This window comes from Triticum urartu, chromosome 1A, assembly GCF_056163025.1.
Source record: "Triticum urartu cultivar PI428250 chromosome 1A, HENAU_Tu73, whole genome shotgun sequence".
Classification (NCBI taxonomy): Eukaryota; Viridiplantae; Streptophyta; class Magnoliopsida; order Poales; family Poaceae; genus Triticum; species Triticum urartu.
The window spans coordinates 144418000-144433035 of NC_141873.1; the positions used below are offsets into that span (position 1 = coordinate 144418000).

At 42.2% G+C, this 15036-nt stretch overlaps 1 protein-coding gene across 1 annotated transcript in view; it reads right to left on the bottom strand.

Moving 5' to 3' along the window:
* Nucleotides 1–5791: 5791 nt before the first annotated feature.
* The window catches only part of LOC147990398 (uncharacterized), a 29370-nt gene continuing 20125 nt past the window's right edge, over nucleotides 5792–15036 (bottom strand). The window contains exon 2 of the mRNA XM_087538205.1: nucleotides 5792–5958. Coding sequence (XP_087394331.1) covers nucleotides 5792–5958 — 167 coding nt within the window. The remainder of the gene's footprint in view (nucleotides 5959–15036) is intronic.

Sequence of the window (15036 nt, forward strand, 5' to 3'; positions counted from 1 at the left end):
ACTCCGGCGACGGCGGCTTCGGGCGGCGGTTGCGGTGGCGGCGGGGTGGCTAAGCGGCATCGGTGGCGGCGACTACGAGCGGTGGCGGCGGCGGCTGCGCGGGGCGGCAGCGGCTGCTCGAGGCGGTGCGACTGCGGCAGTGGCTGGTGAGGAGGAAGAGGCTGCGGCGCGGTGGCTTATAAAGGCCCAGGAGGGCTTGCCTTGGGGGAAGGGGCGGGCGCGGCTCGGACTCCTGCCGGAGTCCGGCTCGGCGACGGGAGGTAGGCGGCGGCGAGTTGGACCAGCTGGGCTTCGGCCCAGTTTGGTCCAAAAAGTTTTTTTTAACAATTTTTTCGGAGACGAAAAATACGAACAACATAACAAAAAATATTTTAAAAATTCTAGAAAAATTCACATAATTCCCTCCTAATATTTGGACTAATGTGAACATTTTTCTGGACCTAAATGCCTAAAAATAGAGTAAACTTTTTAGTACAAAGAAATAAATAAACACGCAATAAAATAAAATAAAATATACATTTATTCAAAAATAAATTTCCAACATTTCTTTACTGTTTTTGAAGAAGTCATATTATCTTCTCTCATTATTTTATTTGTTTGAAGTTGTTGGAAAAATATTTTGAATAAAACTCTTTGATCCAAATTGCCAATTTTAAAAATTCAAAAATGGATATATTTTTAGAAAACCTCCAACTCTCTCAATTGGTCCTTGAGTTGCTTAAGGTTTCTAGGATCAAAACTCAATTAAAAAAAATTCAAAATGCTCAAATGATGAATGCATATGAATGATCTAAATAACATCCAAATTGAAAATTGGGATGTTACAAACCTACCCCCCTTAAGATGAATCTCGCCCTCGAGATACGGGTTGGCTAGCAAAATGGTGTGCGTGGTCTTTTCGGAGGTCTTCTTATTGTTCCCAGGTGGCTTCCTCCTCGGTATGGTGACTACACTGAACCTTTCAAAACTTGATGACCTTGCTGCGAGTAACTCGATTGGCGAACTCGAGAATCTTGAAGGGTTTCTACTCATAAGTCAGGTCACTCTCCAACTGAATTGCTTCCAGGGGCACTGTATCTCTGAGAGGAATATCAGCCATTTCTGCATGACACTTCTTCAACCGGGAAACGTGAAACACATCATGAACTCCTGACAAACCTTCGGGTAATTCCAACTTGTAGGCAACTTCACCCATACGTTCCAAAACTCTGTATGGTCCCACAAATCGTGGCGCCAACTTTCCTTTGACTCCAAACCATTTAACTCCTCGAAGTGGCGACACACGAAGATATGCTCTATCTCCGAGTTCATAGGTTACCTCCTTGTTTATTATTGGCATAACTCTTCTGCCTAGACTGGGCTATCTTGAGTCTATCATGAATCAACTTGACCTTCACTTTAGACTCTCTGATTAAATCTGGTCTGAACAATTGTCAGTCTCCAACTTGATCCCACATCAATGGTGTCCTGCACCTCCTTGCATACAAAGCTTCAAAAGGGGCCATCTTCAAACTAGCTTGGTAACTGTTGTTATATGAGAGCTCTGCGTAAGGCAAATTATCATCCCAACTAGATCCATAATCTAGCGCACAAGCTCTCAACATGTCTTCCAGGATCTGATTGACTCTCTCGGTCCGCCCATCTTTCTGCGAATGAAAGGCTGTACTGAACTTTAGCCTGGTACCCAAAGTATGGTGTAACTGATTCCAAAACATCGAAGTAAACTGTGTTCCTTCATCTGATACTATGGTCCTCGGAACTCCATGCAGACATACGATCCTGGTCATATATATCTTGGCTAACTTAGCGCTCGTATAAATGGTTTTCACCGGGATAAAGTGAGCCACCTTGGTCAAGCGATCTACTACAACCCAAATGGAGTCATACCCTGAACGAGTCCTGGGTAATCCGGTGATGAAATCCATGCCAATCTTATCTCACTTCCATTCGGGTATCGGCAAAGGCTGAAGTAATCCTACTGGTTTCTGATGCTCTGCCTTAACACTCTGACATACATCACATACTGATATGTACTCGGCGATATCTTCTTCATACATGTCCACCAGAAATGTTCCTTCAAATCCAGATACATCTTGGTGTTGCCTGGGTGAATCAAGTAAGGCGAATCATGAGCCTCCTGAAGAATTAACTTCTTGATCTCTGGGTCATTGGGCACATAGATGCAATCTTCAAACCATAAGGTTCCATGTTCATCCTCATGAAAACCTTTGGCCTTTCCTTTACTCATCTTTTCTTTTATCTCTGCAATTTCCTTCTCAATCTTCTGGGCTTCTCGAATCTTTCCCAACAAAGTGGACTGAACTTCCAATGCTGCAACAAAACCTCTCAGAACTATCTCCAAGCTAAGTTCTCGGAGATCATCGGCTAACTCCTGAGGTAATCCTCCGGTTATGAGAGTATTGGCATAACTCTTGCGGCCCAAAGCATCTGCCACAACATTGGCCTTTGCTAGGTGATAATGCAGTTTCATGTCATAATCCTTCATGAGCTCCAACCATCTCCTCTGCCTGAGGTTCAACTCCTTCTGCGCGAAGATATACTTCAAACTCTAATGATCCATGTAAACATCACAACGATTTCCGATAAGAAAATGCCTCCAGGTCTTAAGCGCATGCACTGTGGCGGCTAACTCCAAATATTGTGTGGCACAATTCAACTCATGGGGTCGAAGCTGACATGAGGCATATGAAACAACTCTTCCTTCTTTCATAAGAACGCCTCCAAGTCCCTGTCGAGAAGCGTCGCAGTATACTTGGAAATCCTTGCGTATATTCAGAAGAATTAGCATTGGGGCTGTAACCAAACGTTTCTTCAACTCCTAAAAACTGTCCTCACAATCATATGTCCAATTGAACTTGTTGTCCTTCTTCAATAACTCCATCATGGGCTTCGCGATCTTGGAAAAATTATCAATAAATCTCTGATAATATCCTGCAAGTCCAAGGAAACTGCGTTTCTCTCCCACTGAGGTGGGTGCCAACCAGTCGGTGACGGATTGAACCTTGGGGGGGTCTACTGCTATACCTTCTCCTGATATAACATGTCCGAGGAATCTGACTTCCTTCAAACAAAACTCACATTTGCTAAACTTGGCATATAGCTGATGTTCCCTGAGCATCTCGAGAACCAAGCGCAAATGTTCCTTGTGTTCTTCTTCATTCTTCGAGTACACCAATATATCATCAATGAACACCACAACAAACTTATCCTAGATCTCCATGAACAACTTATTCGTCATACTCATAAAATAGGTCGAGGTGTTAGTCAGTCCAAAAGACATGACCGTGTACTCATATAGCCCATACCTTGTGGTAAACGCTGTCTTAGGTATATCCTGTTCTCAGATCTTCAGCTGGTGATATCCTAGTCGAAGATCGATGTTGGAGAAAACTTTAGCTCCCTACAACTGGTCAAACAAATCATTGATCATCGGTAGAGGATATTTGTTCTTGATGGTCACCTCATTTAATGCTCGATAATCAACAACCATTCTCAAGGACCTTCTTCTCAACTAGAAGCACTGGGCTCCCCACGGTGATGAACTTGGTCGAATATAACCTTTTCTCCAATAACTCCTTAATACGCTTCTTAGTTTCCTCGAGATCATTTGCGGGCATCCTATACGGTCTCTTGGATATTGGTCTAGTGCCTGGCAACAGCTTGATCAAAAACTCAATGTCTCGGTCTGGTGGCATGCCTTGTAACTCCTTTGGGAATACATCGTTCTAATCCTTCGCAACTAGCACTTCCTCCTAAACAACTCCCGAGAGTGAATTTACTCGAGTCCTCCTTGGCGCATGCCTGGACACATACTTGATCCCTTTTCCCTCTGGGTGGTGAGAAGAATTGATTTACTAGCACAATCGATATGTCCCCCATACTTGGATAGCCAATCCATGCCTAGTATCACAGCCAATCCCTGTGATTCCAAAATAATGAGGTCTGTGGGAGAAACATTCCTACCTATGGTTAACGGCAACTAAAAACATCCCTGTCTAGCCATATACTCCGCTCCTGTTGAGCTTACCAACATAGGTGTCTTAAGGGTTACGGTTGGCAGCTTAACTTGTCCACAAATCACCTTGATATGTATGAATGCGATGCACCAGTGTCAAAAAGAACAAGGGTTGTAAATGACTTATCAAAAACTTACCAATAACTGCGTCAGCCTGCTTGTCAACTTCCTCCACGTTGACATGATTCACCTGTCCCCTGGTGAAAGGGTTGGGCTTCTTTCCTGAGCTTCCATTGCCATTTCCATTCTTTGCCTCAGGATAGTCATTGGCGTAGTGTCCGGTCTTCCCGCACTTGTAACAAGTAATGTGACTCAGATCCTTCTTGGCGGGGGTTGCTGGGTTGGAACGGCTCTAACTATTGTTTTCTCCACTCCCATTACCATTCTTTGGGCCATTGTGGTTGTGTGAATTTGCTCCATTGTGAGAATGGCCTCCATGGTTATGTCCTCCATGGGTATGAGTGTGTCCTCCCGAGTACGGGGAATAGCGGGGCTTCTGCCGAGTTCCAGAGTTGTACTTTCCCTGTCCATACTTCCGCTTGCGGTTCTCTATCTGCTGCTGCTTGCCTTCAATCATGAGGGCCCTGCCTACCAACTCCCGGTAGTTTGTGAAAGTTTCCACCATCAACTGCATACTCAGCTCGTCATTCAGTCCTTCAAGAAACTTCTCCTGCTTCGCGGCATCTGTGGCCACATCATCCGGGGCGTAGCGTGATAACTTGCTGAACTCATCCACGTATTGTGCCACAGTACAGTTCCCCTGGCGTAAGTTGCGGAACTCACGCTTCTTCATACTCATGGCTCCAGCAGAGACATGTGCGGTGATGAAGGTCTGCTAAAACTAATCCCATGTAACATTGGCCACGGGGAAGGTGGTGGTGTAGTTCTCCCACCATGAGGCTGCGGGTCCATCAAGCTGATGTGCGGCAGAGTGCACCTTCTCCGCATTTGTGCATCCAGCAGTTTTTAGCTCCCTTCCGATCTTGCGGAGCCAATCATCAGCGACAGTCGGCTCAATGTTGCTAGATAACACCGGTGGATTCAACCTTAGGAAACATGCTAGGTTGTCAACTAGGGGTGGCGGCAGTGGGTTGTTGTTGTTGTTGCCTTGGTTCTGGACGAGCAACTGCATCAAGGCACTCTGCTGTTGGATCAACTGGGTGAGCTCCGGCGGGAAAACGAATTTGTGGTCACATCTTGGAGGCATCTGATAGGTTAGAGGGGTGAGAACAGAATAGAATGGGGTCTAATGAGAGATTTCACTACCCATATGCACATGAGACAAAACATACTCAATCCATATCACTCAATTCAAACAAGATTCATACAATCAATCTAAGATACTATTACAAGATCTCATGAACGATTTCTAACTACTTGGAAGGATTCTAATAGTAATGTGGTAGTCGACTAGAAATTTTGATTGGTGGAAGACTCCATAATATCTGCTCCATCTTCGTCTTCAAAGTCATTACTGTCCTTGTCATCTCTACCTTCTTCAGCATTACTGTCAGTGTCTGTGTCATCTAGTATGATGTAGTCTTCAGAACGAATGTCCACTTCAGGTTCCGGTTTCACTATAGATATTCCAATCTTCTTCCCCAGGTATTCATTCTGCTCCAGTAGCACAACAATTTCCTCATCGTATCCATCACGTGTTGCCTTGAGTTCCTCTTCTAGATCAATATTCTGGGTCATCTCCTTCTTGCTATCTATCATGTTAGCGCACATCTGATTCTCATATCGACGGATGTGCTAGTTCAACTCCTCTATGTAGGTTGCAATAGATCCATCCTTCCTGGTGCGAATCAACTCCCATTGCTCATCCCGGCGTCCACATTTCTGATAGACGATGTCCTTAAGATCCTTGTTGTACACCTCGCCTATGCGTCCAATGGTGATGTGGGCGGCCATGCTCTTTCCTAAGCTCCAGGTTGGTGCATCAAAAGAAAACTTGATGGGCTCGGTAATTGGTGCAAAAGTCATCCCAGGAACTCAAACTTGAATTGTCCAGCGCTCCTCTTTTGGTAGAGTTGCAGTGAAGGTTCAAGTGAAGCTTGGTATGCTGATGTTCAGTTCTTAGTGACTTCCTTCAACTATCATCCGAAAGGGGTGTCTTCATCCGGCCGAGTGAACTTGTTCCTGGGGTACGACATCTATAGAGTAGAAATAGAGAAGAGTTAGAAATAAGTAGAGAAGAGTATCCTGTGGCTTTTCCTAGTGGTAGCGTCCTACAATCAGCGTGTGATCTGATACCATCTTGTAGCAACCTGATCCCAATGGACCGAACTCTCTATGCATAAGTGTCACTCCTGGATCGGTATGCTGACACACACAGTACTCGAGGAATTATAACAGAGTTCAATCACACTTATTACATCGAGGTCCTCATAAAGAGTATTTATTACAATAATATGGTTGAAGGCCATCTAACAAAATAACCGCAGATGCTTCGAAGGTAAATGAGTCCATCCAACTCCACGGCAAAATTGAGTGCAAGACAACGACCTATCGCACCTTAATCCTCGTCTGAAAATTCTGCAACATGAGACGTTGCAGCCGTGTAGGTCAGCACATGGAATATGCTGGCATGATCACACTATAGAGCTATGATGAATAATGACTATCACTACATGCACATATGGCTGGTGGAAGCTCTAAGTTTAACATTTGCATAAAGCTAATTTTTTCCTACAACAAAGGAATATATTTTATTTACTACCGAGTTTATGCCATTATTGAGAAGGTATCCCCAACTCAATCCCAAAATTATCAAGTAATAATAATATTAACAACCCAACAAATTTTATTAAGTAAAGTGATGAGATCAACCAATAACTCAAATACCAGATACTCAAAATGTCCATAGCCGGGGACACGGCTAATCATGATTAGTTTGTACACTCTGCAGAGGTTTGCGCACTTTTCCCCACAATACTCGACCGCATCCATGATCAGAAGATCGAGACATAGCCTTTTTGAAGAGATCCCCTTAACCGATAGATAGGCCGATACACCTAAAAGTCCCCTACATCTGCTAGCCCATCATGGAAAGGTTTCCCAGAACTTACTTAACTGTGCTAGATCCCATAATGGCTTGTGGCTGCACATGAATGTTTCTAGCATGAATAATCTTATGATCTCTTTGAGCCTGGGTGGCATTCCATAGGATGATCACACGGGTACACTGGGATCTCCTAGGACAGCACTAGATTCCCTAGGTGCCCACAGCCAATCCACCCAGATGTGTATTAAAGTAGCCACCTTAAGTTTCCCTTAGTTATTATCTCTCACAACTTGCATGATTCTCACATACCAATCCCCGTCTACGAGCATGGCTAAGCAATATGAGCATAACGTATATTCCCGGGGTGATCAAAAAGGTAATAGGTTCCTACTTCATCAACTACATAGCAATAACCACATGTTCCCAATCCTACTCATGCAATGTTTGAGGGTAACACTAATGCATAAAAACTGGGTAATAAAGGAGTATGATCAAAGTGTGAACTTGCCTTGCTGATGATCGGAAAACCCTAGAGATTCGTAGTAGCAAGCTTCACACTCCAGAAAATATATCGTAGACAAACAATAGCATACATAAGCACTCAAGCATGAAGATGCAAAGAAAATCAAAGAAAAAGATCCTAACAGAAAGTTTAGTCAGCTTCGCACTCCAGAAAATCTATTGTAGACAAACAATAGCATACATAAGCACTCAAGCATGAAGATGCAAAGAAAATCAAAGAAAAAGATCCTAATAGAAAGTTTAGGTCGAGAACTTTGATTTGCAAAAAGAATCAACCAAATCAGAATTATGAAACTCAAGTTACGATCAAAGGAAATTCAAATTCAAATCTGTTTGAAACCAAATTTTAATCTTTCAAAAACATGTTTAAGTTGGATATCTGGATGAAGGGGATCATAACGAAGAATTTAGCATTGGTTTCATTGGATTTGGATAAACGAGCAAAAAGTTGTGATCATTTGAAGAACATGGACTAATCTGCAAAGAAAATATTTATGCATGGGTCCCTGGCCAAAAATGAAGAGAAAAAGAAAAATCTATCGGACAAACGTCTGCTACGGAACCTAATCTAACGAATCTGTTCGCTACACAGCCTAAACGAACGAACGATCGCTAAATAAGAACAAATCGGGTTTTAAAAGAAAAACCGAGGAAAATCCGAAAAAACCGAGGCGGTTCAGCGGTTTTACCGGCGGTTCTCGATGGTTTTCGTCGACGGCAGCGAACTCCGGCGATGGCGGCTTCGGGCAGCGGCTGCGGTGGCGGCGGGGTGGCTAAGCGGCAGCGGCTGCTCGGGGCGGCGCGGGTGCGGCGGTGGCTGGTGAGGAAGAAGAGCGATGGAGCGGCAACTTATAAAGGCCCGAGGGGCTTGCCTTGGGGGAAGGCGCAGCCGGGGCGGCACGGCTCGGACTCCTGCCGGAGTCCGGCTCGGCGACGGGAGGTAGGCGGCGGCGAGTTGAGTCAGTAGGGCTTCGGCCCAGTTTGGTCCAAAAAGATTATTTTTTAAAACACATTTTTTCCAGAGACAAAAAATACGAAAAACATAACAAAAAATATTTTTAAAATTACAGAAAAATTCACATAATTCCCTCCTAATATTTGGACTAATGTGAACATTTTTCTGGACCTAAATGCCTAAAAATAAAATAAACTTTTTAGTACAAAGAAATAAATAAACACGCAATAAAATCAAGTTATATATATATATTTATTCAAAAAATCCAACAATTCTTTACTATTTTTGAAGAAGTCATATTATCTTCTCTCATTATTTTATTTATTTGAAATTGTTGGAAAAATATTTTGAATAAAACTCTTTGATCCAAATTGCCAAATTTGAAAATTCAAAAATGGTTTTTTAGAACACCTCCAACTCTCTCAATTGGTCCTTGAGTTTCTTAAGCTTTCTAGGATCAAAATTCAATTAAAACACGCAAAAAGTTTTCAACACTACCATAGAAGAAAAGTTGAATAAGATTGATGATTTGTCTAGAAGTGTTGATAGAATTTCTCATGATGTGGAAAGTCTCAAGATGAAAATTTTTGTGCCTAAGGTTGAGGAATCAATTAAAGCTCTTTATGTTTCTACGTATGAAAGTAAGAAAAAGAACTACTATGCTTAGAGCTAAAAGAGAATTTTTAGAAAAAGCGTTTTCTAGTGATTACTTTCACAAAAGTGATGGAGATCTTAAAACGATTGGTGTTTCTTCTATTGATTCCTTGTTTAGTAAAGTTGAGATTGAAGAAAAAGGGACTGGAGAAGATTCAACTTTAGTTAGAAGGCGTCCCGATAATTCGGAGGGTGAAAATCTTATTGAGAAAATTGATAAAAGTGGGTTTGAAGAGGTCAAAACTTTAGCTAGTGATGTGCCCACTCTTTTGGATTACAAAGACTTTAATTATGATAGTTGCTCTTTGATTGATTGTATTTATTTTTTGCAATCCATGATAAATTCACCCCATTCTTATGAACAAAATAAAGCTTTTACTAAACATATTGTTGATGCTATGATGAAAGCTTTATAAGAAAAGTTGGAATTAGAAGTTTCAATTCCTAGAAAATTACATTATGAATGGGAACCTACTATAGTCAAGATTAAAAATTATGAGTGTTTTGCTTTGTTTGACTTGGGTGCTAGTGTTTCTACAATTCTGAAATCTTTATGTGATGTGCTTGGTCTTACCGATATTGAAGAATGCTCCTTAAATTTGCACTTGGTGGATTCTAGTATTAAAAAGCCTATGGGAAGAATTAATGATGTTCTTATTCTTGCAAATAGGAATTATGTGCCCATAGATTTTATTGTTCTTGATATTGATTGCAATCCGTCTTGTCCAATTATTCTTTGTAGACCATTTTTACGCATTATTGGTGCCGTGATTGAAATGAAAGAAGGCAATATTAAGTTCCAATCTCCTTTGATGTAGAGTATGGAGCACTTCCCTAGAACAAGAATTAGGCCACCATATGAATCAATCATGAGGGCATATTATGGATCTCGAAACAAAGATGACAACACATAGATCCTTGCTTTATGCCTAGTTAAGGGCGTAAAACTATAGCGCTTGTTGGGAGGCAACCCAATGAATAAAATTTATTTTTTCTTTTTGCTTTCTATTCTTGAGTGTTTGCACAATTATGCTACTGTTATGATTTTTTTTTATTTTAATTAGTGTTTGTGCCAAGTAAATCCTTTAGAATCTTCTTGGGTGATAGTTGTTTTATCTTGCTGGAAAAAAAACAAAAACTTTTGCGCTCGCGAAAATAATTTTCAGTTTTTAACCAGAGGGCGATAAAATACCAATTCATTCTGCAGTAGATTAATATACAAATTTTCTAGGCCTTCCTAATTTTTTAGAGTTTTTGGAGTTACAGAAGTATTCGAATTACCCAGATTGCTACAGCCAGTTCTGTTTTTGACAGATTCTGTTTTTCTTTGCGTTGTGTGCTTATTTTGATGGCTCTATGGTTTTCTTTGATGAGTTTTTGCCATAGAAAAGTTGGAATACAATATATATAATGCAAGAACAAAATATGAATTGGTTTACAACAATACTTATAGTAGTGATTTGTTTTCTTATACTAACGAATCTCACGAAGGCTTTTGTTGAGTTTTGTGTGATTGAAGTTTTCAAGTTTTGGGTTATCTTACGATGGATGAGGGGATAAGGAGTAAGAAGAGCCTAAGATTGGGGATGCCCCAGCATCCCAAGCTATTATCCAAAAGAGAGCAAGCAACTAATCTTGGGAATGCCCCCAGTGGCATCCCCTCTTTCTTCTAACGCCCATCAGTATTTTACTCGAAGCTATATTTGTATTCACCACATACTATGTGTTTTGCTTGGAGTTTCTTGTATGATATGAGTCTTTGCTTGCTTTATTTTTTGTTTTAAGTCTTGATTCCTTACTGGAAACACTTATTTGAGAGAGCCAAAAATATGTCATGACTTGTTAGAATTGCTCTCTATGCTTCACTTAAATTTTTTATGAGCTATGGACTTGCTCTAGTGCTTCACTTATATCTTTTTGAGCACGGTATGCTAGTATTTTCGAAGAAATGCTCTCTTGCTTCACTTAGATTTATTTGAGAGTTAGTAAAATTCTCAAGAAATTCTCTCTTGCTTCGCTTCAATTAATTTGAGAGAAAGAAATATTATGCTCATGATCTTCACTTATATTTGTTTGAGCTTATCAAAAGCAACACATGAAAATTAGTCCCAAAGTGATAGATATCCAAGAAGGATATAATAAAAACTTTCATGAAGATCATTGGACAGAATAAACTTTATTCTTAGTAATAGTTTTGTGATATGTGAGTTATGTTGATGAGCAATTATGCTTTAGTAAGAATATTAGTGTTAAGGTTTGTGATTCCCTATGCAAGCATGAAAGTCAATGATTATGCAATGAAATTGTATCCTACTTGTGGTGCATTATTCGGTGTTAATTATGCTTAATGCTCGCTTATGAGATTATTCGTTTCTTGGTTGGTCGCTTCTCAATCTTTTGCTAGCCTTCATTTTGCACTAAGTATGATCACTACTTGTGCATCGAAAAGCCTTTAAACCAGTTTTGCCACATGAGTCCACTATATCTACCTATATGCGGTATTCTTTTGCCATTCTAGGCAAATTTGTATGTGCCATCTCTATTTTCAAAATAAACATCTCTTTTGTGTGTTCGTTCCGCTCGCGGAGTGGTGAGGGGTGGCTAATATTTTCCATGCTAGATGTGTTATTCTCACGATGAGTGTTTATTCACTTGTCATTGCACGAGAGTAAGGCAAAGGTATTAGGGATGCCCAGTCCCGAAATGAAAAATGAATTTACTTTATGTTGTCAAATAATAAATTCCTTGGAAAGTGTTGGTATGGAAGGCACCCGTGGATACGGTTAGCCATGGAAAGTGAAAGTATGGTGGAAAAAGGAATAAACTTTAATTTCCGTTTGGGAACCGCCTATGATATATCTAGCATGGAAAGTGTTGGGAACTCTCAGTCATTTTCGTTGGTGGGAAGGACACACCTCCCAAAATATTTTTATCTCTAAGTTTTTCGCTTTCAACTCTGGCACCTCTACAAATCCCTACATCCCTCTGTGAAGGGCCTTTCTTTTACTTGATGCAATTTTTATTTTTGAATTTGAGTCTCCATGTTCTCTTGTAAAAGCACCAACTAGGAGGCACTATGATCTTACTTGAGCATTGGGTGTAGTTTATATGCGAGTGTGTTTCATGAATGGATCAATGATTGAGCATGATGGGCTAGGGATAGCTTATGTTAGCGTTAATATTTTGGAAAACATGGTTGCTTGTTGATATGCTTGAGTATTTAAGTTATCATGTCAAAAATAGACTATTGCTTTTAACAATATAGAAGTCCAAATGTCCATGCTATAAAGAAAAGAATATGATATGACATGATAGGACGAGCAAGAGTTAAGCTTGGGGTTGCTGATACGTCTCCAACGTATCTATAATTTTTGATTGTTCCATGATGTTATGTTATCAATCTTGGATGTTTTATAATCATTTTATATCATTTTTTGGTACTAACCTATTGACATAGTGCCAAGTGCCAGTTGTTGATTTTGCATGTTTTTTACATCGTAGGAAATCAATACCAAACGGAGTCCAAACGCAATGAAACTTTACGGAGATTTTTTTGGACTAGAAGACACCCAATGGGCCAAGGCAGCGCCTGGGGGGTGCTCTGAGGGGAGCGCAACCCACCAGGGCGTGCCAGGAGGCCCAGGCGCGCCCTGGTGGGTTGTGCCCACCTTGGGTGCCCCTCGGACCGCCTCTTTGCTCTATAAATACCCCAATATTCCAGAAACCCTAGGGGAGTCGACGAAAATCAATTCTAGCCGCCGCAGAGTCCAGAACCACCAAGTCCAATCTAGACACCATTATGGAGGGGTTCACCACTTCCATTGGTGCCCCTTCGATGATGCCCGAGTAGTTCTTTGTAGACCATCGGGTCCGTAGTTAGTAGCTACATGGCTTCCTCTCTCTCATTTTATTCTCAATACAATGGGCTCTTGGAGATCCATATGATGTAACTCTTTTTGCGGTGTGTTTGTTGGGATCGGATGAACTTTGAGTTTATGATCAGATCTATCTTTCTATATCCATGAAAGTTATTTGAGTTTTTTTGATCTCTTATATGCATGATTGCTTATAGCCTCATATTTCTTCTCCAATATTTGGGTTTGTTTGGCAAACTTGATCTATTTATCTTGCAATGGGAAGAGGTGCTTTGTAGTGGGTTCAATCTTACGGTGCTTGATCCCAATGACAGAAAGGGAACCGACATGTATGTATCGTTGCTACTAAGGATAAAACAATGGGGTCTATCTCTACATAGATAGGTCTTGTCTACATCATGTCATCGTTCTTATTGCATTACTCTGTTTCTCCATGAACTTAATACACTAGATGCATGCTAGATAGCGGTCGATGTCTAGAGTAATAGTAGTAGATGCAGGCAGGAGTCGGTCTACTAATCTTGGACATGATGCCTATATAATGATCATTGCCTGGATATCGTCATGATTATTTGAAGTTCTATCAATTGCCCAACAGTAATTCGTTTACCCACCGTTTGCTATTTTTTTCAAGAGAAGCCACTAGTGAAACCTACCGCCACTAGTGAAACCTACCTACCCCGGGTATCTTTCTCATATTATTTGCATTTGCGATCTGCTTTTCCTTTGCTTTTATTTTCAGATCTACTAAACCAAAAATACAAAAATACCTTGCTGCACTTTATTTTGTTTGGCGTTCGATCTATCAATATTTACAACTTTCTCCCGTCCACGTGCCAATTTCTGGCGCCACTACCCGAAAGGGATTGACAACCCCTTTAACACATCAGGTTGCAAGGATTTGTTATCTGTGTGCAGGGGCTGTTTACGTTGTGTTGCTTGGTTCTCCTACTGTTTCAATAACCTTTGTTTCATATATGAGGGAAATACCTACCGCCGATGTGCTGCATCATCCCTTCCTCTTTGGGAATACCGACGTAGCTTCAAGCGACATCACCACCCCTGGCCCAGCCAGGCCCGAAGCGGGATCGTTAAGACCCGCCGGCCACGATGCAGCAGGCCGGCATCGGTGCCGCCAGCAACCAGCCACTTGTCGCGTCTCCCCCGCCTCCTGGAAGCCATGCCGGAGACCATCCCCGCCGCCTGCCCGCCCAGGACCAGATGGGGCCTGAAGGGCCCGGATCTGGCCCGAGCGTGCGACGCTAGATCTCGCCGCCGCGCCGCCCCGCCGCCAACGGTGGCGCCGCTCACCTGCGTCGCGCCATAGGACCCCGCCACCATGCCAGACCGCCGCCGCCTAAGTGCACCCCCCGATGCAGGTCCGCCCGTGCCGAAGAGCTACCAGTAGGGGAAGGACAGGGAGGCCACCACCACCAGCAGCCCTGGGGCCAAGCCGGCCGTGGGTGCCGGCGACTGCGACGGGAAGGAAGGAGGGAGGAGGGAGGTCGCGGCGCGGGGGGGGGGGGGGGGTTGATATGTCTCCAACGTATCTATAATTTTTTATTGTTCCACACTATTATATATTCTGTTTTGGATGTTAACAGGCTTTATTTTACACTTTTATACTATTTTTGGGACTAACCTATTAACCCAAGGCCCAGTGCAAATTGCTATTTTTTGCCTATTTTAGTGTTTTGCAGAAAAGGGATATCAAACGGAGTCCAAACGGAACGAAATTTTCGGAGCGTGATTTTTGGAACAAACGTGATCTAGAGGACTTGGAGTGGACGTCAAGCAATCAACGAGGCGGCCACGAGGCAGGGGGCGCGCCTACCCCCTGGGTGCGCCCTCCCCCTCGTGGGCCCCTCGTTGCTCCACCGACCTACTTCCTCCTCCTATATATATTCATATACCCCAAAAACATCCAGGAGCACCATGAAATCCTATTTTCACCGCCGCAACCTTCTGTACCCAAGAGATCCTATCT